The sequence below is a fragment of the Stegostoma tigrinum genome, chromosome 6, assembly GCF_030684315.1.
Source record: "Stegostoma tigrinum isolate sSteTig4 chromosome 6, sSteTig4.hap1, whole genome shotgun sequence".
Lineage (NCBI taxonomy): Eukaryota > Metazoa > Chordata > Chondrichthyes > Orectolobiformes > Stegostomatidae > Stegostoma > Stegostoma tigrinum.
The window spans coordinates 67,211,733-67,237,718 of NC_081359.1; the positions used below are offsets into that span (position 1 = coordinate 67,211,733).

Sequence of the window (25,986 nt, forward strand, 5' to 3'; positions counted from 1 at the left end):
TGAATGCAGATTAATTTCAGATTGCATGATATATGACATGATTTTTTAAAATACATATTTATGCAATTATTCAAGTACTGGTTAAAACCTATGTCAATAATAACATATTTCTTGAAATGCAAATCTGTTATCAGCTACTTGTGTACCATGATTGTTAAAATGTATTTCCAATGGCTGTTTTATATAGATTACTTGTTTTAAAAAAACTGCAATGCATTGTTTCACTGTAATTGTCTAAAACAATCTATAATCTGGTGCATATCATCTAAATTCAAATTTTACGACTTGCTGATGCTGTACTTTCGTTTGCAGGTGATGCAGATCTAACAAAATCTTTCCTGATGATTCATGAGTCTTGCAGAGTATATGGAGCTACACCACACAGATACATGATTTTCTTGAACGTGTATAACTCAATCTACAATACTAAGAAAAATGACTTAATCAAACGGCAGAGTCACTTGCAGGTACAGTGGAAGGAACAATACAATTCATTAACATTTGAATGAACTACAGATGCAGAAATCTCAAATTTTCAGTTCTATTTGGGATATAATTACTAGGTTGTTCTAAACTTTAAAAAGTTCAGGTGAAAGGACATTAGTTTGTAAATCTAACTCAGTTTTTCTCTTTAAGGATGCTGCATGTTGTGTTGAATACATTACAACATTCTCCGTTTTTGTTACTTACAATTAATCATGAAGTATATTTTAAATTCATTCATTCATGCAATGTGGGCATAGTTTGCGAAACTAATTGCCCATTCTGAATTGCAATGGATTGTGTAGTAGTGAGCTGCCCTTTTGACTGCTGCAGTTACAGCAGTGATGCCCACAAGGGTGATAGGAAGGCAGTTCCAGGATCTTAATGCAAAGTCCTTAAAGAAATGACAATAAACATCCAAGTCAGGATTGTGTCTGATTTGGAGGAGTTAGCATCGGTGATGCTGAGGATCTGACAAGGATCGACCATTTAGCACTTCTGGCTGAAAGTGAATGCAGATATTTAAACCTTGCCTTTTTCCCAATTGATGTGCTGTCCTCCACTCTTATCATTGATGATTGGGATATTCCTGGAGCTTCCATCTGCTGTTAGTTGTTCAAATGCCCACCGACATTTATGACAAGATATGGCAGGACTGACCCTTTGGTTGTAGCTCACTCAGAGAAAGTAAGAACTGCAGATGCTGGAGCCAGGGATACTACAGTGTGGAGCTGGAGGCATGCAGCAGGTCAGCAGAGGAGCAGGAGAGTTGACGTTTCTTCAGAAAGAAGGGTCCCAACTTGAAACGTTAACTTTCCTGCCCCTCTGATGCTGCCTGGCCTGCTGTGTTCCTCCAGCTCCACACTATGTTATCCCTTTTGTTTGTGGAAATGTTTTCCCTGTCAGTTTCATGCTGGTTCTGCCTTTTGGCATGCAGGTAGTCCTCTTTTCTGACTTCTTCAGATTGAAACTAATTTTTTGGAAAGCTTGGTGCCATTCTTGGCATTCCATTCTGAACCAGTGTTGATCTCCTGGCTTAATGGTAATAATAGAGTGGGAGACATGGCATTACCTCCATGGATGCTCAGTTTTTGCATTCCTAGATTTTCAAAATTTATCTGATTTTAGTATAATGATGAGACCAAAATCAGAAATAGGAACAGGAGTCAGCCATTCAATCCCTTGAGCTTGTTCTTCCATTCGCTAGGATCATAAATGATCCAGTAGTCCTCATTTCCATTTTCCTGCATTTTCTTCACAACTCTTGATTCCCCACATCCATCAATAATCTAACTACCTCAGTCCCAAATATACGTAAGGACTCTGCTCACACAGTTCTTTGTAGCAAGTGTTTCAAAGACACTCAACTCTCTGAGAAAAGAAATTCCTCCTTGTCTCAGTCTTCAGGCTATGTCTTCTGATGCTAAGATCTTCCTTGAGGGGAAAAAATCCCCTTAGCATTTACCCTGTCAAACCCCTTTGTAATCTACACATTTCAATGAGGTGACCTTTCATTCTTCTAAACTCCAATGAGTAGAGCTCCAACCTATATGATCCTTGAGCTGTGGAGGTGCTGGAGTGGACAATGCCAGATGTCACACAACACCAGGCTATAGTCCAACAGGTTTATTTGAAATCACAAGCTTTCAAAGCGCTGCTCCTTCGTCAGGTGGTGTTGTGTGACCTCTGGCCTTATCTACAAGTGGCATTGCAGAAATTCATCAAAAATCCTTAGACAGTACCTTCCAAACCCAAACCACTTTCATCTAGAAGGGTGGGGGCAGCAAATAGGTGGCAGCACCACCGCCTGCAAGTTCCCTCCCAAGTCACTCATGATCCTGACTTTGAAACGTATCATCTGCTGCTGGATCAAAATCCTGGAATTCCCTCCCTTAAGACATTGTGGATTAAACTCCAACTCATGGACTGCAGCAGTTTAAGAAGGCAACTCTCCACCATCTTCTCAAGGGTAACTAGTGATAGGCATTGAAAGCTGGCCAGCCAACAACTCCACGAATGAGTAAATATCAGTTATAACAGAACAGGGCAGCAACTCTATGGGCATACTGCAGCTCTTGCTTTCTGATTCAACCTAGGGCTTAACGCTTAGTCTCTGCTCTCTCTCTAACACCTTTAAGGTTTTTTGCTTTCGATTGGGCAGCAGGCTCTACTAACGTTAGTTTCAAACATACTGCACACTTTAGTTACTGAAAGTTGCTGCTTTTTGTCTCTTTCCAAACCACAGCATAAGCAGTGATAATTTTACATTCCGATTTGCCTGAGTGAGGAGAAGCTTATTTTTAAATGCTTTAAGGAGAGCATGATTAATTTCTAATTGGCTCTTAGGGGTGATGGGTAATTACTGTTGTTGCCTCTCACGATCTTGTGAGCTGTTCCTTAAAATGTCAATTACACATCAGCCATCATCTTCATTATGGTTGTTAGTGTTACTTTTACAACTCCTTGTTCATTTGACTAGGATAGAGGGATGTATGCTGTCAGGTCCCCGTGATTGATAGCCTTCAGCTCATCACCTCAGTTTTCCCAAAATTGATGCAAGTTCCTCTTTAAATGAAACACTTATCTCTGACTATTTATTCTTTCTGAGGGACCATTTGTTACTTGGCACAAGTTCCTCACTAGATCAAATGCTTAATCATTTATCTTTAGAGGCAGTTAGGTGATTGTTTTAGCTCTGTGGTTGTGCATGCTTGGAATACAGTCAGGAGTCAGGAAATGAGTTACGCACCACCGTTTGCCTAACTTCTGGCCTGCTCTTGTTGCCACTCTGTTTATGTGGTGAGTCCAGTTGAGTCTCTGGTCAGTGTAACATCCAGGTTGTTGATAATGAGGGATTCAGTGATGGTACCACCATTGAATATTAAGGGATGGTGATTAGATTTATCTCTCATTGGGGATGTTCATAACCTGGCATTTGTGTGGTACGAATATCACTTGCCACTTGTCAGCCCAAGCCTGGATATTGCCCAGATGGACTGCTTCAGTATATGAGGAGCCACGAATGGTGCTGAACATTGTACAATCATTGGTGAGCACCCCCACTTCTGAACTTGTGATAGAGGGAAGGTGATTGATAAAGCAGCTGAGGAACTCCTGCAGAGATGTCCAGTTGCTGAAATGCTATATAAAGCTATTTAAAGAAACAACTTGTGCCTCAGCTCAGTAAAAACCCAAAAAAACTGCAGATGCTGTAAATCAGACACAAAAACGGGAATTGCTGGAATGGACCCAAGAACTAAGGAAGGGTCACTTAACTCTAAACATTAACTCTGATTTCTCTCCACAGATGCTGCTAGACCTGCTGAGCTTTTTCAACAATTCCTGTTTTTGTACCTCAGCTAGCCATGATGACCCATGCCTTTGAGAAGATTGTGAATCTGCTTCTTTCCCCTATTAACTGGAAAGAAAAAAGTTAAATTCATTGAGGCTCTGAAGCTAATATCTCTTATTAGACCGAGTCTAGGCCTTGACCAAATTGTGATCATCACCTGATTTAATGTCATTTGGTACTCAGATTTCCAAGTATTTGTGATTACTTTAGTTTAGTTTCAATGTTTGCTGTTTTCAGTTTTGTGGAATATGATTCTTGAATATGTTGATCTCTACTAGCTCATGACCAATTAATGTAATATGCTTAACATAAATAATTTAAGTTCTTTGAATAGCTGCATTCATATGCATGCAAAACAAAAATAATATAGATAAATATCGGGCTTGTTCGGGCTTGTTAATTCAGTTTGTTGGACAGCTGGTGCGTGCTTCAGAATAAGATGGCTTTTCACATTCAGTTGATGGAGATAAAAGTAGATAAACTTAGTTACGAACAATTATGAGGACATATAGATAGAGCCACCTTGAATGAACTGGGAAATTAGTTTAAAGAATAGGTCAATAAAGATGCAATGTCAGGTGTTTAAGGAAACATTTCAGAACACTCAGAAAAGGTGCTGTACAGTGAGTGAGAATGGTTCTAAAGTAAAGACTTTTGTAAGTAATGAAGGAAGTCAAAGTAGTATCAAATTGATAGAAAAACATGTAATTCTGCAAAGAAGAATGGCAAGTCAAAAGGTGGGACAGAATCTCTAAAACATCAAAGAATTATTAAAGGATTCTCAAGGAGGGAGAAATAGGAATAGAAAGGAAAGCTCCAAAAATTATAAGAACAAATACAGATGGCAAGAGTTTCTATTGGTATTTAAAAAGGAACTGAAGAAGTGAAGTGAGTTTTTATTCTTTAGAGATTGAATCTAGGTGATTGATAATGGAAAATAAGGAATTGGCAGCAAATTGCAGATCAGTTAGCTTAACATCTATCATCTGGGAAATTGCTAGAATCTATTATCAAGGGTGGTTATTAAGTGCGGCATTTAGAACATCTCAGTGCAATAAGTCATGGTATGTTTAAAGGGAAGTCATGGTTGACTAATTTATTTTAGGAAGTAACAAGCCATGTGGGTATAAGGGAATCTGTGGATATGCTATACTTAAATTTTCAGAAGGCATTTGACATGGTGTCACAGTACATCATGAGTTATTTTGTGCAGTACATTTAATGAGTAATATATTAGCATGAATGGAGTATTGATTAGCTAACAAGAACTAGAGAGTTGGCATAATTGGGGAATTTTAGGTTGGCAAGATGTGACAGTTGGAGAACCACAGGGATCAGTGTTTGAGCCTCAACTATTTACAATTTATCTCAATGGTTTGGCTGAAGGGACTGAAGTATCAGAGCTAAAATTGCTGAAGACACAGATATAGTCAGGACATGAAGAAGATATTAGGGGCAGAAATTTACAGGGAGAGGATTGCTCCCAGAAAGAAAGTTGATAGCTAGCTATTACATACCGTGGGCAGGATAAATTCACAATGTGTGATCCTGCCAAAAGTCCCCTTTCTGCAGTTGCTGACAACAGCACTAGCGCTCAGTAGCAGGTGCTGGTAGTACTGTAACCAGTCCCAAGAAAGTAATCCAATGGAACCTCAGATCCAAATATGTCAAGAAGTATTTTCTGGACAGGATTTGGTTACCTGCTGGCTGCAAGAGGGTGGAGAAATGCATTTTTAAATTGCAACCTTAGGAGAGGAGGATGAGGCACTATCAATATGCACATGGCATGCTCCAAAGACAGTATATTGTTTTCTTCTCACATCTTATACAACTTTATTTTAAAGAAGGGACTGTCCATTCCCACAATTTGTCCATGATAACTATAGTTTGGCATGTGTAGGATAGTATGAGGATGAACTGATCTTTTTAACAAAGTGCGTTTATTTGTAATTATTTATTTAGATATGGTGCACAGACTGTGCATTACTGTGTTATAAGGTTGAGCTTGGGGGATGGGGAAGATCGTGATAGGGTGGGCACTCACCTTATATTTTATGCCCAAACTGCCTGCCAAGAGCACACATGATGTAATATCTAGCCCAACAAGGATATATATATATATATATAAATCCTTCTAAAGACTTGTTGGGCTAGATATTACATCATGTGTGTTCTTGGCAGGCAGTTTGGACATATATGTATAGGTCAAGTGACTGGGTAAAAACTTGGCAGATGGAGTAAATTGTGGATAAATGTGAACATTTTTAGTTTGGCAAAAAGAATTGAAAGCAGCATATTCTTTAAATGGCTAAACTCTGAGTTATGAAAGGATATATGTGTCCTAGTACATGAATCACAATAGTATGCACATATGGCAAGTCATCAAGGAGGAAAATAGAATACTGTTTATTGCAAAAGGCAGTGCATGATTGTATGAATAATTTACTTCGTTGTATGGAGTGCGGAAGGGATCCCATCCAGAGAGTTGTCTACAGTTCTTGGTGTCCCTAATTTAAGGGAAGATATAAATGCCTTAGATGCAGTTCTGAGGTTCATTTGATGATACATGGAATGGGAAGACTATATTATGAGGAATACTTGGACAGGTTAGGCCCCAGAAAAATGAGGGGCAGTCTTATTGAAATATTGAAGATCCTGAGGGGGCTTGAAAGAGTGGATGCTGAAAGAATGTTTCACCTTGCGGGCAAACTAGAACAGTTTAACAATAAGAGGTCTCCCTGAGAGAAGTGTTCTTTTCTCTGAGGCTCCTCCCTTCTTTAGTGGCGATAGGGTCATTTAGTATGCTTAAGGCAAATGTAGACGGATTCTTGACTAACAAGTGAGTCAAGGGTTTGGGGGCAAATGCGGATGTGGAACTGACTCCACAATCAGATTGGCCATGATCTTGGTGAATAGTGGAGCAGGCTCGAAGCGCCAAATAGTGTACTCCTACTCCTAATTTATATGTTCATATGTAATGCCAAAATGTGGGACTTGTCAGTCTGGGGAAGACCTGGGGTTTGCCTCCTAACCCTACCCTTTAGGCGTAAGCAGTAGTTCAGAAATTCCTGAATAACTGAGGATAATAACTGGAGATGTGAGTATGTTATTACTTTATAAGTCTTATTATTGCTGACTGCAAGTTTTAGTTGCTTTGTCAAGTTTTTTTGTGCAAACATCAATGGTTTGTTCTCTGCATTCATTCATGAAATGTGGGCATCGGTAGCTAAGCCAGCGTTTATTCTCCATCCCTAATTGCCCAGAGGACAATTGTGTCATTGCTGTGGATCTGCAGTCACTTGTGGGCCAGACTAGATAAGGATGACAGATTTCCTTCCCGAAAGGACATTAGTGAATCAGATGAAGTTTTACAGCAGTCAACAATGGTTATGTGGTAGTCATTAGGTCAGCTTTTTATTCCAGAATTTTATTGAAATCAAATTTTACCATCTTCCACAGCGGGATTTGAAGTCATGCCCCCAGAAAATTAGGTCTGGCATTCTGGATTATTAGTCCAGTGACATTACCAGCACAGAGTCCCAGTGATGCATAGCCTGATGCAGATGTCTCACAATAATGATGTAGAGTCGTCTGTTTGTCATTATGTTCAATTAGAGTTTTTTTATTTTCAAAATAAAAAAAACAGGAAATTAAACTACTCTTGAAGTTTAAGGTATACCACAAAGGAAATAATAAATGCATTGACATTATTCATATTGAATACTATGGTTAGTTTTGTTTACAAGTGCTGTAATCTTATTAAATATTTTTACTGTTTGAAAAGATTGGCTAATATTTTGTGATTATTTTAACAGGTACTTTGTTCCATTTAAGTATGTTAATTTGTAGGAAAGACACATCTGCACGTGCAACGACAAATAAAACCAACACTCATTGTATTTTTCATTGTGTTGTTGTAGGCTGGCGTTTCAAAACTAAATGAAGCCAAAGATCTTGTTGATGAACTGAAAAGGAAGGCAGCAGAACAGAGCATACTGCTGAAAACCAAGCAAGCAGAGGCTGATGCTGCCCTACAAGAGATCACTGTATCAATGCAGGTATTTTGCATGAACTTTGCTGTGGATCCACAATGATCATATGTACAAATGAACAATTTTTGATGTGCGTAGTAATTCATTAATGCAGCAGAAGGAGCATTCCATACAGTTGCTGAAGGCTTCCTATTCTTTCATGAATCTTGAAAAGGTTTTTTTTTTGTCACTACTGTTTTTATCGTGTGGTTTGATGCCACACTTGAGTTTAGATTCAAGACAATGAATCAAGTCTGATCAAGAAGCAGGCAAGATCAAGATCTGTATTCTGGCTTAGACTTCAAACTTCTACTATTTGCTACAAATACAGAAATTGCTGGAAAAGCTGGAAAATGGGTGATAGCTAACTGGCAGCCCGTTAACCTCAACAGAAAATTGATTACTTATTGATTGATTTATTGTTCTCACATATACCAATTACAGTGAAAAGTGTTGTTTTGCATGCTATACAGGCAGATTGCACCATACAAAGTGCATCAGGGTAGCAGGACAGAATGCAGAATACAGTGTTACAGCTGCAGAGAAGGTGCAGAGAGAGAGATCAGAATTAACATTTGAGAGGTCTGTTCAAAAGTCTGATAACAGCAAGGAAGCCGTTCTTGAATCTATTCATATGTGTATTCAAATTTTTATATCTTCCGCCTGATGGAAGAGGGTGGGGGAGAGTATAACTTTGGTGGGAGGGGTCTTTGTTTATGTTGGTTGCTTTCCCAAGGCAGCGGGAAGTATAGACAAAGTCAATGGAAGGAAGGCTGGTTTGTGTGCTGGACTGGACTTTGTTCATGACTTTGTAGTTTCTTGCGGACATGGGAGGAACAGTTGCCATAACATGTTGCAATACGTCCAGATAGGATGCTTTCTGTGGTGGACATGCTGAATTTCCTTAGCCTCCTTAGGAAATAGAGGCATTGTTGTGCTCCCTTGACCATGGTGTGGATGTGGGTGGACCAGGATAGATTGTTGGTGATCATCATTCCCAGGAACTTGATGCTCTTGACCATCTCCACCTCAGCACCATTGATACAGACAGCGGTGTGCCCTCCACTTCACTTCCGGGAGTCAATGACCAGCTCCTTCATTTTTCTGACATTGATAGAGAGATTGTGTGTTCCCATTATGCTGCTAAGCAGCCACCCTCTTTCCTAGATTCTGTCTTGTTGTTTAAGGTCCACCCTACAATGGTGGTGTCATCAGCAAACTTCTAAATCGAATTGGGGTGAAATTTGGCCACACAGTCATGAGTTTATAAGGCCTGTATTAGGGGTCTGAGTATGCAGCTTTGGGATCACCGGTATTGAGGATTATGATGGAGATGGTGTTGTCACCTATTCTTACTGATTACAGTCTATGGGTCAGGAAGTCAAGAATTCACTTACAGAGGAGGGAGCCAAGACCTAACCAAGTGTTTTGGGAATTATGGTGTTGCGATATCGTTATTATCTAGACGTTCCAGGCAGATGGCTGTGAACCTGTTAAGCCAGTAGGCAAACTGCAAAGGATCAAGGCAATTTGGTAGGCTGGAGTTGACATGAACCATGACTAACCTCTCAAATCACTTCATAATTGTGGAGATCAGAACAGCGGCAGTAGACATTACTTAGAGTGTAAAAATAGTTGCCAATTTGCTGCTGTTTATTTTGTGCTGCCATGGAGATTGAATTTCTTCTGCCTAATCCTCGAATATTTCTTCATTTCATTCAGTTGAATATTCAGTCATATAAAAGCATGTAAATCAGTCTCTGGGGCTTTCTGCTAAGTATGCAGTAAATTGCGTCAAGACTTTCTTCACTGTAAACATGGAGACAGATTAGGATACTGAGCAGGCACATGACAGATCCAATCTAATTAAAATAAATGTGAAGTAACACACACTGGGACAAATACCAAGCAGCCTTACTGATGCTATTTTGAGGGTGCTACAAGACCAGAGGCATCTGTGGGTGCATTTTTACAAATCTTTGAAGCCATATGGCTGTGCATTAAGGCAGTTATAGGATATTTGGCATTGAAAATACAGACATTTAAATGCAAGAACAAAGATAATAATGTTAAATGTTTGCAGATCTCTGGGCATTATTTCTAGCCATGAAACCTTGCAAAGATAGAGAGAGTACAGAAGAAATTTACAAGGAAGATATAAGGGTTTGAGGGACTCAGTTATGGACAGAGTTTCATGAAGCTTGGATTATATTTTCCATAGGACTTGGAGGGTTTAAGGTTTAGGGGCTCTAGTGCAGTGATACTGTCCCTATTTCTGGATCAGGAGGTCCACCTTCAAATCCAACTTGCCCCTTTTAGACAGGTTAAAGAAAATATCTAAAACTCAGTAGTTACTAAACTCTGTTCATAAAGACGGAGCGGCATGGTGGCTCAGTGGTTAGCACTGCGGCCTCACAGCTCCAGGGACCCAGCCTCAGGTCACTGTCCAGGTGGAGTTTGCACATTTTCCCTGAGTCTGCCTGGGTTTCCTGTGGCTGCACCAGTGTCCTCCTACAGTCAAAAGATGTGCAGTCTAAGTGTTTAGCCATGGGAAATGCAGGGTTACCGAGATAGGGTAAAGGGGTTAGTTTGGGTGGGATGCTGTTCAGAGGGTTGGTGTGGGTTTGTTGGACTGAATGGCCTGTTTCCACACTGTACGGATTCTATGAAGATGTCTTGGCTTCTGTCTCACCATCTGGCTTGGATCTGGATTGACACTTGTATCTACTGTATTTTGCTTTTCTTCTATTTGAGTTGGGTAAAATTCATGCTATTGTGGCTTAAATGGAGAGTTATCATTTGTCATTTTGATAACTTTTTAACACACTGTATCTTTTAGTTCTACATCAATTTTGAAATGATGACTGAAGCTAATACACTTTTTGAAATCTACATTTCTTGATAGAATGCAAGTGAACAGAAAACTGAAATGGAACAGATCAAACAGAAAATAGCTGAGGAAGTAGTGAAGATTGAAAAGCGAAAAAGTGTAATTGACAATGAACTTAAACAGGTCCAGGTAATGCTATTTGCTGCATGACTATTTCCAGAACATTGAGTGTGTGCTATCAAGAAGATCAAAAGAGATAAAAAGAAAGAAACAACAAAATACAATGCAAGCTGTGTATTTGTAAAATAAATAGATGGGTTTCAACATACTTGTTAGGTGGTAAGCTTTGATTTCCTAGAATTATTTTTGATAATGGTATAGAGTAGATGACCTGCAAAAAACACTGTAATGGTGCAGAAATTAACTGCTATTCGATGCTTGCAATTTTCACACGATTCTTTATGGTCCCTTGCTACTGTTAATTTTTTATATAATCCCAACACACATGGATAAGAATTTGCAGGATCATTCCATGGGTATCAGAAGAAGAAATTATATTTTATGAGAAACTGAGGCCATTTGAAGCTTCCATTGTCATTCTCACTTAAATTAGTAATTCAGTACAGTTGAACTCTGCTGGACACAACATATTTACTTCTTTCACTATATAGGTGGTACTTCTGATTTTCCTTGGTAATGCATGATGTTGCTTAGAGTGGATTAAAAGAGCAAATGTGCAGGTTGTTTGGAAGCTGACATGAACCCAGAGATGTCCACTCTTTTTTAAACTCCAGAGTAGTTGCTATAATACTGACTCGCTCTTTGCAGTAGCAGATCTATTACTAAAAAGCGTAATTGTGTGCATTTAATGCTGAATTCCATTTCTAACTGTCAGTGCCTAGGGTTCCAGGAACAAGAACCAGGTTGAATAAGAGGAAAGGACAAGAGTGATTTGATGGGCTATATAATAGACATCTTTGAAACTGACACATGACAACTACTCCTTTGCCTGAGTGCATAATATTTTCTCGTGGATTCTGTTCTGAAATTATATTTTCATTGATTTGCTGGTGAATTTGGTGTTCATTTCTGTCAACTTGCAGTTTATTTGACTTTGATCTGCGCTTCCCTGTTGTCGACCTTCCCAGTAAAAAGGGAGCTACTTGATCTGTTTCAACTTAGGCCTCTTAACAAAAGCAGTAGCACCAACAGCAAGAAAAGCCTTCTCCCAAAACAATTTAAAACAGAAAAATGTATACAGAACTTCAGCTTACACACGGTGACAAAAAGGGTATACAGTTGCTGATGACCCTCTGGATATGGCTGAGCACCAGTACCTGTCAGGCCATTGATATTTTCAGCCTCTTGGGACAAGACATCCTTCTCAGTAGTTGCCAGTGGCGGTCATGGTCACCATTTCGAAACCTCTGCCTCCAGGCCCTTCCATTGAACTGCTGGTAATGCCCATTGAATTACACAAACCAACTCACAGAAGTTATTTCCCAGCAACAGATGTTTGTTAAGGCCAGTACTTCCATCCGCTTTGCTATTTATGAGGCCAGTCAGAATTCAAGGGCCATGAGATTTGCTGCTGTGGCTAGAATCTTACAGATACGATAAACCATTGAGTCCATATGTCATAAACAAGGCCCCTTCTGAGCTTTCTTAAATAGTCAATCAAACAAAACTCCATGCTGTTCATTAGCAGCTAATTAGGAGCTAATTAGCAGCCATTGAAATATTACGTGGATGAATTTTACCTTTTTTTTGCTAAACCGAAATTGCATTAAAATTTTTGGAGGGTTTGGTCCCACAAGGCCCAGCGAGTTTACTGTCTTAGTAAGCCATGCCTTACCACACTTGCCTTATTAATTGCTCTTCTCATGTCCAGAACAACTAGCTACTCAATGAATATCTCCCCAAGGACCGGCATCCCTTTCACACATGCCATCTTTGAAAGCGCATCGAGTACTTGGACAAACAGTGTCAGTCTGGCCCTGCACTGCATGGGTTTGCATATTTTCCCTGGACATGGCAGATGAGGGATATCTTTGAACCACGGGACCTCCTCCTCCCCCAGGACCAGCAGTGGAGACCGCATCGCCAAACTCTGGCAGTCCACCTTGGATATAGCAATCTCTTCCAACTGGAGGAATGCCTAGTACTGTAGGAAGAGGGCCGCGAGATTTGCTGCTGTGGCTGGATTCTTACAGGTACAATAAGCCATTGATTCCATATGTCGTAAACAGAGCTCCCCTGACTTTACTTCAATAGTCAATCAAACTGGATTCCAAGGTTTGATTTGGAATCTTCTCCACTCTCTGAGGGCGAGTGTCACTGTCTTCTTTTCAATACCTCACTCGCACTCTCACCTTGGCCCTATCAGTACCGCAGCGCTGCCTATTCACTCACTTGAGACACCTGCACCAAAAGTAAAAGCAACACCATTCATTTTAATCTCCCTAATAACTCCTCTTTCCCAATTTTCACTTCCCAACTCCAAGTCAAGCAGTGTGATCCCAACTGAAGTTATGACTGGACAAGTCAGATTCCAAACAGGAACCTGGCTTGATAAAACCAAGACAAAACAAGGTGGTCTTTCATTGAAGTACAAGCACATAGCGCTGTGGGTTTTGCTTTAACAATGAAAGTGAAATTTACTATGAAAAGGAACGAACATAAAGTAGAATAATCCAAGTATCTACTTATAATACAAAATTCAAAGACTTTAAACAAACCATTGCCCCTTAACATTTGATGGCATCACCACATTTTTGTCTAAATAATATAAGCATTCTCATTTGTAAGTCAATGTTTCCACCTCTAGACGATGCTAATGAGAGTGGGTATTCAATTTGTCTTTGTTCTTTCTGATCCAACTATGTCAATTGGATTTATTTTGTGTACATGCCAAATAATTGTTTTGGAGAAGTTCATTTTTAATTCATTGTATACAATACAGTCAGTGTTCACCTTAGATTACTGTAGACTTATAGTGTAAATAAATACTTAGAGTGATAGGTATTAGGTGTCAGGAGAGCTTTATCTATTCTATGCCTATTCTTTCTAGGTTTTGGCTTTTAATGGCATTATACTTCTACTGTATGTTTAAAGTCTTTGAATTTTGTATTATAAGTAGATATTTGGATTATTCTACTTTATGTTCGTTCCTTTTCGTAGTAAACTTCACTTTCATTGTTAAAGCAAAACCCACAGCACTATGTGCTTGTACTTCAATGAAAGACCGCTTTGTTTTGTCTTGGTTTTATCGAGCCAGGCTCCTGTTTGGAATCTGACTTGTCCAGTCATAACTTCAGCTGGGATCACACTGCTTGACTTGAAGTTGGGAAGTGGAAATTGATGCTCTTTGTCACTTTGATTACAGGTTACAGAAGTATTTGTGCCTTTTCAAAACCAATTAAACCTGGGTACTATTTTTAATACAGTAGTGGCAAGTCAAAATTAGCAACCAAATTAAGTTAGATAAGCAGAAAATGGCCACACAGCATATCTAAGAGCAGGTATTCTACATTTAAATACCCATGGTTTCTGTTTACTTTGCCAACAGCCTTTCAAAATAGATCTACTTTCAAAGGAATACTATGGAAGTCTTGGTTTACATGGAAACAAGTAGTACTTTCAACTTCTAGTGAATCACAGTGCAACTGGAGGAACAACATCTCATCTTCACTTTACAGCCTTCTGGACTTAACATTGAATTCAACACTGTAAATTGTAAACCATTTCTTCCCTTTCTTTTAGCTTGTTATCAAGTGGTCCTCTCCTTGCATCGCAGTCATTGTCCTTTCAAGTTTAGCAGGAAACACACCATTGTTCCACCATTCTCACATTCTGATCACTTTATCTCAACTTTCAACACCTTTTCTCTGCCAGCACCCTACACCTGCTACCCCCATCCCCCCAAACTATAACATAAATGCTGTCCTCTCCATGCTTCACTTCGGCTCTGATGAAGAGTCACCTAGACTCGAATTGTTAGCTTGCTGTCTGTGACTGCTGTGATCTCCAGCATTTGTTGTTTTTAATACTTTCAAATTGTTGCTAAAATATTGATTATCCTTGCAGTAAAATATTTCAAGTGCAGCTTGTCATTACCAATTCTGAGATTGCAATTTAAGCTGCGGCGGGCTTGAGAATGATGCGAATGATAGACAATATTTCTTTCCTGGAGGAGATATTCCAGGCTGAAAGACTTTCTGTTTTCACTCGCTTCTCATTCAATTCATAAATGGGTGGAAGGAAGTGGGAAAGGAAATGTTTGAAAGGGACCAGTGAACAGGTATAGAATTATAGAATCCCCACAGTGCAGACAGGGGTCATTTAGCCAATCAAGTCTGCGCTGACCCTCCGAAGAGCATCTTACTCAGACCCACATCCTTCACCCTATGCTCATAAACCCTCATTTATCATGGCCAATCCACCTAAACTGTATATCTTTGGACTGTGAGAGGAAACCCATGCAGACACAGGACAAAGTGCAAACTTCACACAGACACCCAAGGCTGCAATTGAACCTGGGTCCCTGGCATTGAGACAACAGTGCTACCGTGCTGCACAATGATGAATGGAAACTAAAGGTGCAGGAGTAGATCATATTGTTGCTTTATCCTTGATTCCCCAAGAGACAAAGAACCTGCCCATCCCAGAGATTTTGATCAATTGGGCCAGTGGTCTGAGGAGTGGCACATGGAGTTTAATTTGGATAAATATGAGGTTTTGCATCTTGGTAAAGCTAACAAGGGCAGGACTTAGACAATTAAAATTAGGTCGTTTGGCAGTCCTGTTGAGGTTGTATGAGACATTGGTGAGGCCTGTTCGGGATTACTTTGTCTTGTTTTGGTCACCCTCTTACAGGAAGGATATTATTAAGTTGGAGAGGGTTCAGAAAATATTTATGAGGATGTTGCTGGAGAAGGAAGGTTTGAGTTATAAGGAGAGTCTAGATAGACTGTGACTTTCTTCCCTGGACCATAGGATGTTGAGGGCCAACCTTAAAGCGGATTTTAAAATCAGGGGTACAGATCAGGTGAATGGCAGGTGTCTTTTCTTTTTGGTGGGTGATTTCAAGACTAGGGGGCATATGTTTAAGGTGAGAGGAGAAATATTTAAAAAGGACGTCAGGCAACTTTTTTCCATCACGTAAGTGTTTTTTATATGGATGAACCTCCAGAGGAAGCGATGGATGTGAGTACAGTTACAATGTTTAAATGATATTTTGATAAGTAGATGATTAAGAAAGGTTTGGAGGGATATGGGCCAGGCATAGGAAGGTGAGATGGTTTAGTTTGGTATTATGATCGACATGGACTGGTTGGACTGAAGGGTATGTTTCTGTGCTGTATGATTCTATGACTCTGATGAATGGTAAGACCCTGGAAAGCATTGAGGATCAGAGATATATTGGTGTGTATTCCCATTGGTCCCTCAAGGTATCAGGACAAGTGGATAAAGTGGCTAAGAAGACATGTGGTATACTTGCCTTTATTAGTCGAGTCATAGAGTTTTGGAGCAAGGAGATTATACTGCAACTGTACAAAAAGTTAGTTTTAGGCATAGCCTGTGTATTGTGTGCAGTTTTGGAATCCAACATTATAGAAAGGGTGCGATAGCACTGGAGAGGGTGCAGAGCAAACTTACCAGGATGTTGCCTGAGCTGCAGAAGTGAAATTGGCTATTTGGGGCTTTAGAGCAGAGGAGGTTGAGTGGGGACGTGTTTGAAATGTGCAAAATTAGAAGAAGATAGGGTATATACAGGAGGAAACTTTTTCACTTGGTAGAGGTATCAATCACCATAGATTGAAGGCAGGGCGAAGAGGGTTTATAGGCAATGTGGGGAAGAACTTTGGTTGGAGTCTGGAACTTTGTTTGTAAGTGATAGATGCAGAAGCCCTCATAACATTTGACCAATATCTGGATGTATACTTGCAGTGACAAGGCATACAAGGTCAAGTGGGATTAGAATAGTTAAGTGATTGTTTTTGACCAGGGCACATGCAGGAGGCTGGAGGACCTTTCTCCATGCTGTAAAAATTGCCATGTCCTTTCGGACCAAAGGACTTCTCTCTCATTAGAATGAGAGATAACTAGTGGTAGTTTAACACGAGGGTCACCACACCACGGGTAGGAGGAGACGTTGAAGAGGAGAGTCCTTTACTATAACCTCAGCCAATGTGGGAGTTGCACCTGTGCAGTTGGTGTCACTCTGTGTAGCAAACTAACCTTCTAGCCAACTTAACTAACTGACCCCAAACAGATTTCTATAACCCTACAACACATGGAAGATCCAGTTTACAGCAAAGAAGTGAACTGATATATTTTGACAGAATGAATAAGAAGAGGCAACATCAACAGAAGGATACATGCCTAAAAGGGACACAGCAACAGGGAAATCCAGGTTATATGTGGATGTTCCATTGAATGTGTATGTTTGTATTTATGTTCATATGTAGCCGGGTCGATTCTGGAAGTGTTAAAAATGACGTGTGGCATCCATCAGTCTCGAGAGACCATGGATCAGCGCCTGAAGAGTTTTGATTCAGCTGCTGGTGATAGTGCAGCATCTGTTGTGCCTGTACAGGCCCACACGGGAGTGACAGTCTCAGTTGCAGCGACTGCCTTTGAAGGCACTCTCCTCCGGTGTTGCCGTGTTGCTGTCTTTCTGTCGAACATGCTTTTCCTCAGCGGCAAGCCTCAGTTTATCCTCTCCTTACTCCAGCCCTCTGCGTAGTTCCCATCTCCAGCATGAGCGATCATTTGCAACGTCTTCCCATCTCATGACATCCGGGTCCATTGACTTCCTGTCCCTTTTGCAGACGTCTTTGAAACGAAAATGAGGTTATCCTGGTCCTCTCTGGCCGATGGCCAGTTCCCCATACAGTACATCTTTCGGGATCCTCCCATCCGGCATACGATGTACGTGACCCAACCAGCAGAGGCGGCGCTGTTGGAGTAGGGTGAAGAGGCTGGGTACCTGGGCACGGATGAGGACTTTTGGTGTTGGTGATTCTGTCGGTCCACTTGATATCCAGAATGCGTCTCAAGCTGCGAAGGTGGAAAGTGTTGAGATGCTGCTTTTGTCTGGAGTAGAGGCTCCAGGTCTTGCAGCCGTAAAGCAATGTGCTGAGGACGCACGCCCTGTAGACTGCAATCTTGGTGTTCATAGTAAGCTTTTTGTTCTCCCAGACTCTCTTGGTCAGCCTGGCGAATGTGGAGACTGCTCGTCTGATCCGCCTGTTGGTCTCGGAGTCCAGGGAGAGGCTGCCTGTGATGATGGAGCTGAGGTATGTGAATTTGTGGACTACCTCCAGCTCGTAGTTGTTTATGTTGATGACAGGGGGGTGCTCAATGCCTTGACCCAGCACTTTGGTCTTCTTCAGGCTAATGATCATGGTGAATTCCTGGCAGGCTCTTGAGAGGTTGTCCATGAGGTGCTTCAGTTGCTCTTCAGAGTGTGCTGCCAACGCTGCGTCGTCTGCACACACCATGTCTCTAATGAGTACTTCACGAACCTTGGATTTTGCCCTCAGCCGGGACAGACTGAAGAGCTTTCTGTCCGATCTGGTGTGGTGGTAGACACTATCAGTTGATGTTCCAAACACGTGTTTCAGCATGACTGTGAAGAAGGTGCCGAACTGTGTGGGGGCAAGCACACAGCCCTGTTTCACACTGCTGCAGATGTTGAAAGCCTCCGAAGAAGAGCCATCAAATTGAACGACGCCTTTCATATCTGCCTGAAACAATTGGACTATTCTAAGGAGTCTCAGAGGACAGCCAATCCTGGCGAGGATTTTGAACAAGCTGTCTCTGCTTACAAGGTTGAATGCCTTCGTGAAGTCAATGGAAGCGATGCTGAGTGGCTGTCTTTGCTCTCAGCATTTCTCTTGTAGCTGTCGGAGGGAGAAGATCATGCCGATTGTGGAGCGTTCTGACCTGAAACTACACTGAGATTCAAGGTATATCCTTTCGGCGATTTTCTGTAGTCTGTTCAGGACCACGCAGGTGAAGACCTTCCCAATGATGCTTTGCAGCGAGAAGAGATAATGGGAACTGCAGATGCTGGAGAATCCAAGATAACGAAGTGTGGAGCTAGATGAACACAGCAGGCCAAGCAGCATCTCAGGAGCACAAAAGCTGACATTTCGGGCCTCGACCTTTCATCAGAGAGCTCTCTACTCCAGGGAAAATGACATCTCCGCCAACGCGTTACACACCATGGAATGCCTATGGTGTAGAGCTCTCTGATGAAGAGTCTAGGCCCGAAACATCAGCTTTTGTGCTCCTGAGATGCTGCTTGGCCTGCTGTGTTCATCCAGCTTCACGCTTTGTTATCTTGGTGCTCAGCAGCGAGATTCCTCTGTAGTTGTTACAGTCGCTTCTGTGCCCTTTTGTTCTTATAGAGGGTGACAATGTTGCAGTCTCTCGTGTCTTGCGGCACCGTTCCCTCCTCCCAGCACTGGCACTGTAGTTCCAGCAGGTGGCTAAGTAGAACTCCCTTTACACACTTGATGGCCTCTGGTGGGATGCCACCCAACCCTGGTGCCTTCCCAGTGGGTAAGCTGTCGCTGGCTCTGCTCAGCTCGTCAGCAGTCGGCAATGCGTCCAGCTCCTCCATGACCGGTAGGCATTCCACAGCGTCTAACGCGTTGTCCGAGATGTCGTTTTCCCTAGAGTAGAGTTTGGAGTAATGCTCCCACCCATCTTTCCCTCTGCTTGCTTTTTTCTTTGATGATCTCACCTGTCCTGGATTTTAGTGGAGCTGTCTTGCTCTGGGTTGGACCAATGGCTTTTTTGATCCCCTCATACATTCCACGTATGTTGCCTGTGTCAGATGATAACTGGATGCTTTCACATAGTTGTAGCCAGTAGTCATTTACACAGCGTCTGGCTGTCTTCTATGCGTTGTTTCTTGCTGTCCTCAGTGCTTGCAGTGTTACCTCGGTAGGTTAGTGTTTGTGTTTCAACAGTGCAGCATGCTTCGCCTCAACGGTCGCGCTAAAATGACATACTTGAGTGATTTTGTAAGTGGAGCTGTAGAGTTCCAAAACAGGGAAGTTGTAATTAATATTTGTAAGACATGGCCCAGCTTCAATTGGATTATTGTGCCTAATTCTGGGCTTTGGATTTTAAGAAAGACTTGTTAAGCCTTAGAGAGGATGCATTACTGATTTCTGAGCATGTTTCCAGGAATAAGGGACTTCAGTTATATGATAAGATTGAAGAAGCTGGAGTTGTTGTGCTCTCAATCCAGCTACCTTTCTCCCCAACATGCAAACATTTGAGGGAAAGCAGCCAGACCCTTGAAATCCTTTTGAAGCCTCAGCACTCACCACAACTTGACTTAGTTGATTTATTCTTCCCCACTCTAATCTGTGTGTGTATGCCTGTGAAAGTCTTAATCATATTTTATCATTTGATTTAATCTGGTTATGTGCAATAAAAGCTAACCTACATTTTGGTTATAATTCAAGAAAACCTGTCTGGTTCTGTCTTTTCTGATAGGAGTGGGTATCCAGTTAAACACTCGCTGAATTAACAAGAACATCTCTTGCAGTCAAATAAAGAATGGAAAAAGAAGTAGCCATTTGATTTCTCCTCAGCTGCTCATACCACGAGCTGATATTTTCTTATAGAGAGCTGTGTCTTTGAGTTTAAATGACCTCCTTTGATGCTGTAACCGTTCGTGAGTGGGTATGGGTATAGCTGATGTTAATCTGCTCTATTTGGTGAGTCGTCCAACAGTTGGATGTTAATTCCCTGCCGTAGTAGAAAATCGATTAGTGAACCTGTTGCTTGAACCTCTAGGTAAATGATACTCTTCTGTGATTTCTAGTGTTAAAATTCAACCAAGTGGCTCAACATTGCACCACTTGTTATTCTCACTGTGCTTTTTGCAAAAGGCAGTTACCACATTTCCAGTTTTTTTTCTCTTTTTCAGCCACATGTAGATGAAGCCAAACGAGCGGTAGGAAATATAAAGCCAGAATCACTCTCAGAAATCCGGTCACTGCGAATGCCACCTGATGTCATCAGAGATATTTTGGAGGGAGTGTTACGTTTGATGGGTATTTTTGATACCTCATGGGTTAGCATGAAAAGGTGAGAATGTTTGAGGTTGTATTTCATATTGTATTAGACACATTAGGTTGTAGCATTGTTCATGTTCAAATGCTACATTCAAACAAGAGATGATGATACACGGGGTAGTTATAGATATTTCATTTTCTGCCTGCATATAACATGCCAAATTGTGGATGTTTTGAATTTGAAAAATTCCCCTGTTTTCTTCTGCTGACAATGTAATGTAATATGATGTCCACTTGATTAGATGATGTTCAAAGGTTGTCATATTTTGCTGTGCCAAAATAATTCGATTCCATCCTCAATTTTTTTCTTGCTATCAAAGTGTGACATTTTCAATTCCAATACGTTTTCTCATGGTCTATAATAATTTAATATAATTTAATCTTTTAGTCTTTTCTTCATTAATGTTATCCCTTTCTTACAAAATTATAAGAAACTAATATTTGTTAGATTTTTGAGGTCCCAGAGGGCCCATCAAGTCACTTTCAGAATTAGGGCTTATTGGTGATTCTAATAGCTTAGGGTGATGAGAAATTGTAAAATTTGCAAATTTAATCCATTGGCACACACCAGGATTGTACCTGAACTTCTGGTATGGCATTACACTGACAGTACATTTGACCACTAAGTCAACAGGTTCTGACTGAGGGCCTTTGGACTTGAAATTTAACTCAGTTTTCTCTCTGCAGATGCTGTTAGACCTGTTTTGTTTCTCTAGCATGCTTTTTGCTTCAGGTTTCCAACATTTGTAGTTCTTTATTTATCTTCATTTCAGTACTAATTCTAACTGAAGATGTTCCTCACTTTGAATTAAAAGAATAATTGTAGAAAGGACAAAATCCCCTTTTATGCATCTCATTACGTAGTTATGCATCAGCTAGACAAGAAGGTTCTCATGCTTATATGCATGTTTATATTTGAAGCCAATATGATACAATACGATTTTAGGTGTTAGGGAGTCATAGATTCGTATAGTATGGAAACAGACCCTTTGGCCCAACTAGTCCATGCTGACCTGGTTCGCAAATTAAACTAGAACCACTTGCCTGCAATTGACACATATCCCCCCAAACCTTTCTTATTCATATACTTATCCAAATGTCTTTTAAATTTGTAACTCCACCTGCATCCACCATTTCCTCTGGCAGTCATTCCACACAACAGCCACTCCATGTGTAAAAAAAGTTGCCTTTCATTTTCTTTTTAAGTCTTTCTTCTCTCACCTAAAAAATATGACCTTAGTTTTGAACTCCCTCACCCTTGAGAAAAGACCCCTGCTGTTCACCTTATCTATGCCCCTCATTATTTTATAGACCTGTATGTGGTCACTGCTCAACCTCCAATACTCCATTGAAAAAGTCCCAGCCTATTTTTATAACTCAAACCCTCTATTCCCAGCAAGATCCTAGTCAATCTTTTCTGAATCCTCTCCAATTTAATATTTTCCTTCCTACAGCAGGGTGACGAGAACTGCACACAGCAATCCAGAAGGGCCCTCACCAATGTCCCATACAACCTCAACATGACATCCCAACTCCTATGCCCAGTGGTTTGAGCAATGAAGGGAAGCAAGCTAAATGCCTTCTTACCCACCCTGTCAATCTGTCACGCAAATTTCAAAGAATTAATACTCAAACCCCTAGGTCTTTCCATTTTATTACAATACCTTGCTTAGTTCAGTGTTTAAAGGGTCAGCAGGAGAATCTTGGTGTTTGTTGAATGCTGTTCATAGGGGAGGTTTCAAACACCTCTAGTATAAATAAATAAATAATCAATAGGCTAATAACTAAAGCCAAATAATGCCTTCTATTTATTAGTTGATGGAAGTGGCAGCTTTTTGCAAATGGTTAAATGTACATTAGCTCTTTTTTTTAAAAAACATCTTGATATCAATTATTTCTGCACACATAAACTATTTTGTGTAAAATACGTATTGTTTGCTTCCTAATGGGGTGTTGATGACTGATTTGAAGAAGAATGGCATTTTAAGTATGATTCTGATTTTGATCATCACAGTTTCTTGGCAAAACGGGGTGTGAGAGAAGAGATAGCAACTTTTGATGCCTGGAATATCAGCAGAGAAATTCGAGAGAGTGTAGAAGGACTTTTACAGAAAAACAGTGCTTCATTTGACCCAAAGGTATAATTGCCAATGAAGGTTGTTTTACATCAGTTTATTAGAAATAATTAAATGAATGACAGTTGAAAAATAAAGCAAAGCAGTTTGCTCATTAAATTTTCTTGACATCAGAATGAATCATGATTTTTGGTTTGATATTGCTGGAAACTCTTGCAGTTGCAATAATGTGAAGTTTACATTTTTTTTATTTGTGTTGTGTGAAATCTGTTTAAATGTGCTACGAGTTTGATAATTAATTTACAGAATGCCAAACGTGCTAGTGCTGCAGCTGCTCCACTGGCTGCGTGGGTCCGAGCTAATGTGAAATATTCATATGTACTGGAGAAGATTCAACCACTTGAAAAAGAACAGGCTGCATTAGTCGAGTGAGTACTTGAAGATAGTGTCAGTAATTTCTCTATACATACTTTATTGATCGTATTGCTTGATATTCTTCTTTGTAAAGTATTTCCTGTTGTTTGTGTGTGTTCAAAGTGGAGGGAAGATATGCATGGTAGTGCACTATCTGCTCACTATTTGCGTATTGAATAATTATTTCAGTGATTGTGTTACATGGGTATGGAATAATGGGGTGAGTATCAGTCATACACTAATTCTTGTGAGGAAATCCAAGGGACAGAATAAATTTGATGTTAAATGCCAGATTGTAGAACATAACTTACTACCTGACATCTCTTAAATAATTATATACTGCTCACATTTTAAGTCACTTGACAGTACAGTTCTTCAATATTGCTGAAGAGAAACAAAGTCGTCAATGATACTCATCTTGCACTCTTCAGGACAAGTGCGAGAATACCAAATTTCAAACAAACACAACATTATATGCGACATTTTATACGCCAAGGGGGAAAGGGTTTGCTAATTAGTTAGTTATTCGATTTTCATTGACCAAAGCAGACTTTTACGTGCAGGGTTTGTATACTCTGTTAACTAAAAGAGATAGGTTCAAGCTTTGTGCCTTTTTCTGAAGAAGAGGTGCCTATAATTCCCTAATGCTTTCTCCATGTCAATGTTTTCACCAGGCATGCAAAGGAAAAGGGCAACTGGGGCAGGAGGAGGCCATTAGACCCTTTGTCCCTGCTGTACTGTTCAATAAGATCATGAAAGATGTGGTTGTGGACTCGACTGCACTTTGCTGTCTGCTCATCATAACATTTGAGTCCCCTATCAAATATTTACTGCTTTGAATGAATTCAATGACCTAACCTCATCTTTTTCCTTTCTGCAAGAAAGAATTCAACATACTAATGGTTCTTTATGGGGAAAAAAAAACACCTCCTTATCCATCTTAGAAGGAATAGCTATCATTCTTCGACTCTGCCCCCTTCCTTGCATCTCATCCACAACAAGAAACATTTTCCCGGTAGCAACTCCCCTTATGTGACTCAATAAAGTCACCTCTTCTAAACACCAATGTGTATAGCCCTAATCTGTTCAACCTTTCTTTATAATATATGCCTATCATGCCAGAAAAGAGCCCATTGAACTCACTGTAAATTGGATCTAACGTACATTTTTCTTCAAATGAGGACACAAAAATTATCATGCCTTCTGATGTTTGTTCCATTCTGACATGAAATTTAACATTCGTGCTTTTGTCCTGATGCGTGAAAGATGAAAAGCTTTAACAGCATGTCTCACTTCTGAGCATGTAATGTTTACAATGAAAGTTATTAAATTTTGTAAAATTTCAAGGTTTGGTGAATGGCTCAAAGTTTGATAAGAATACAGCAACTATTGGGAATCTCCACACTTGCACTGTTTAAAATATCATGGAAAACCCTTCCTAGAATTCATTTACTTAATTTATTGGTATTTGATGGAAAATTTAGGAGATCTCAAATAAGTATACAGTTTTGGATACTGTAGCGGGGGATGGTCTGTCAGGAAAATATAACACTGACAGCCAGGTTTCTGGTAACGTGATGGCTCTACTGTGATGAGACGTATGTCAGATTCCAAGTGAGCGATTGTAATCGGGGACTAGGTAGTCTGGGGCACAAACTGCGGCTGTTGGTGAGACTTCGGGATGGTGTGTTACCTCTCTAGTGCTAGAGTCAAAGATGTCTTGAAGATAGTGCAGAATATTCTGAAAGTGGAGACTGACCAGCAGGATGCCATTGTACACGTTGGTACCAACAACATAGGTAGGGAAAGGGATGAAGTTTGGCAGAGAGTATATCAGAAGATAGGCAGGAGGTTAAACAGTAGGTCCTGGAGGGTAGTATTAGCTGGACTGCTACTGGTGTCATGTGCAAGGGAGGGTAGAAATAAGAGGAATTATCAGATAAATGCATGCCTGAGGAGCTGGTGCATGGGACAAGTATTTCAGATTTTTGAACCATTGGGACATCTTCAGCAGTAGAAATGACCTCTTTAAGAGGGACGGGTTCCACCTGACTTGGAAGGGAACCTGCTATTCTTGCGGGGAAATTTGCTAGTTCTACTTGGGAGTTTTAAACTGATAACTGGGGGTTGGGAACCAAAGCGATAGCTGAGGCTGGTACTGGAGATAAGGGGAGCAAGTCAAATAGTCAAGGCCAACAAGAGCTTTCAGAGAATGAGATAAGGCTGATAAATTAAGTTACATTTACCCTCAATGCAAGAGACCTGACAGGTAAGGCAGATGAACTTAGGGCCTGGTTGGGAACATGAGACTGGGATTCATAACTATTACAGAAATATGGCTCGGGATGGACAGGACTGGCAGTTTAATGTTCCAGGGTTTAGATACTATAGGAAGGATAGAAAGGGAGGCAAGAGAAGAGAGGAGTGGTTTCCATTTTTGGTTAGGGAGAGCATTACGGTGATACTTTGGGAAGATATTCCTGGAAGATCATCCAGTGAAGTTATTGAGAAATAAGAAAGGGATAATCACCTTGCAGGGATTGTATAATAGGCTCCCAATAGTTAATGGGAAATTGAGAAGCGAATATGTAAGGACATCTCCAATATCTATAAAAAGAAAGGGTTGTAATGGCAGGGGATTTTAACTGCCATAGTTTTCAGGGCTTGGAGGGAGAGGAATTTGTTAAGTGTTTACAAG

The 25,986-nt window shown here is 40.5% G+C and overlaps 1 protein-coding gene across 2 annotated transcripts in view; it reads left to right on the plus strand.

The window, feature by feature from the left end:
* Positions 1 to 25,986, plus strand: part of dync2h1 (dynein cytoplasmic 2 heavy chain 1) — a 541,347-nt gene that overhangs the window by 201,230 nt on the left and 314,131 nt on the right. For both annotated transcript variants that reach the window (XM_059646623.1, XM_059646624.1), the window contains exons 55-60: positions 313 to 467; positions 7,756 to 7,893; positions 10,772 to 10,885; positions 20,652 to 20,812; positions 22,814 to 22,937; positions 23,181 to 23,302. In XM_059646623.1, coding sequence (XP_059502606.1) covers positions 313 to 467; positions 7,756 to 7,893; positions 10,772 to 10,885; positions 20,652 to 20,812; positions 22,814 to 22,937; positions 23,181 to 23,302 — 814 coding nt within the window. The remainder of the gene's footprint in view (positions 1 to 312; positions 468 to 7,755; positions 7,894 to 10,771; positions 10,886 to 20,651; positions 20,813 to 22,813; positions 22,938 to 23,180; positions 23,303 to 25,986) is intronic.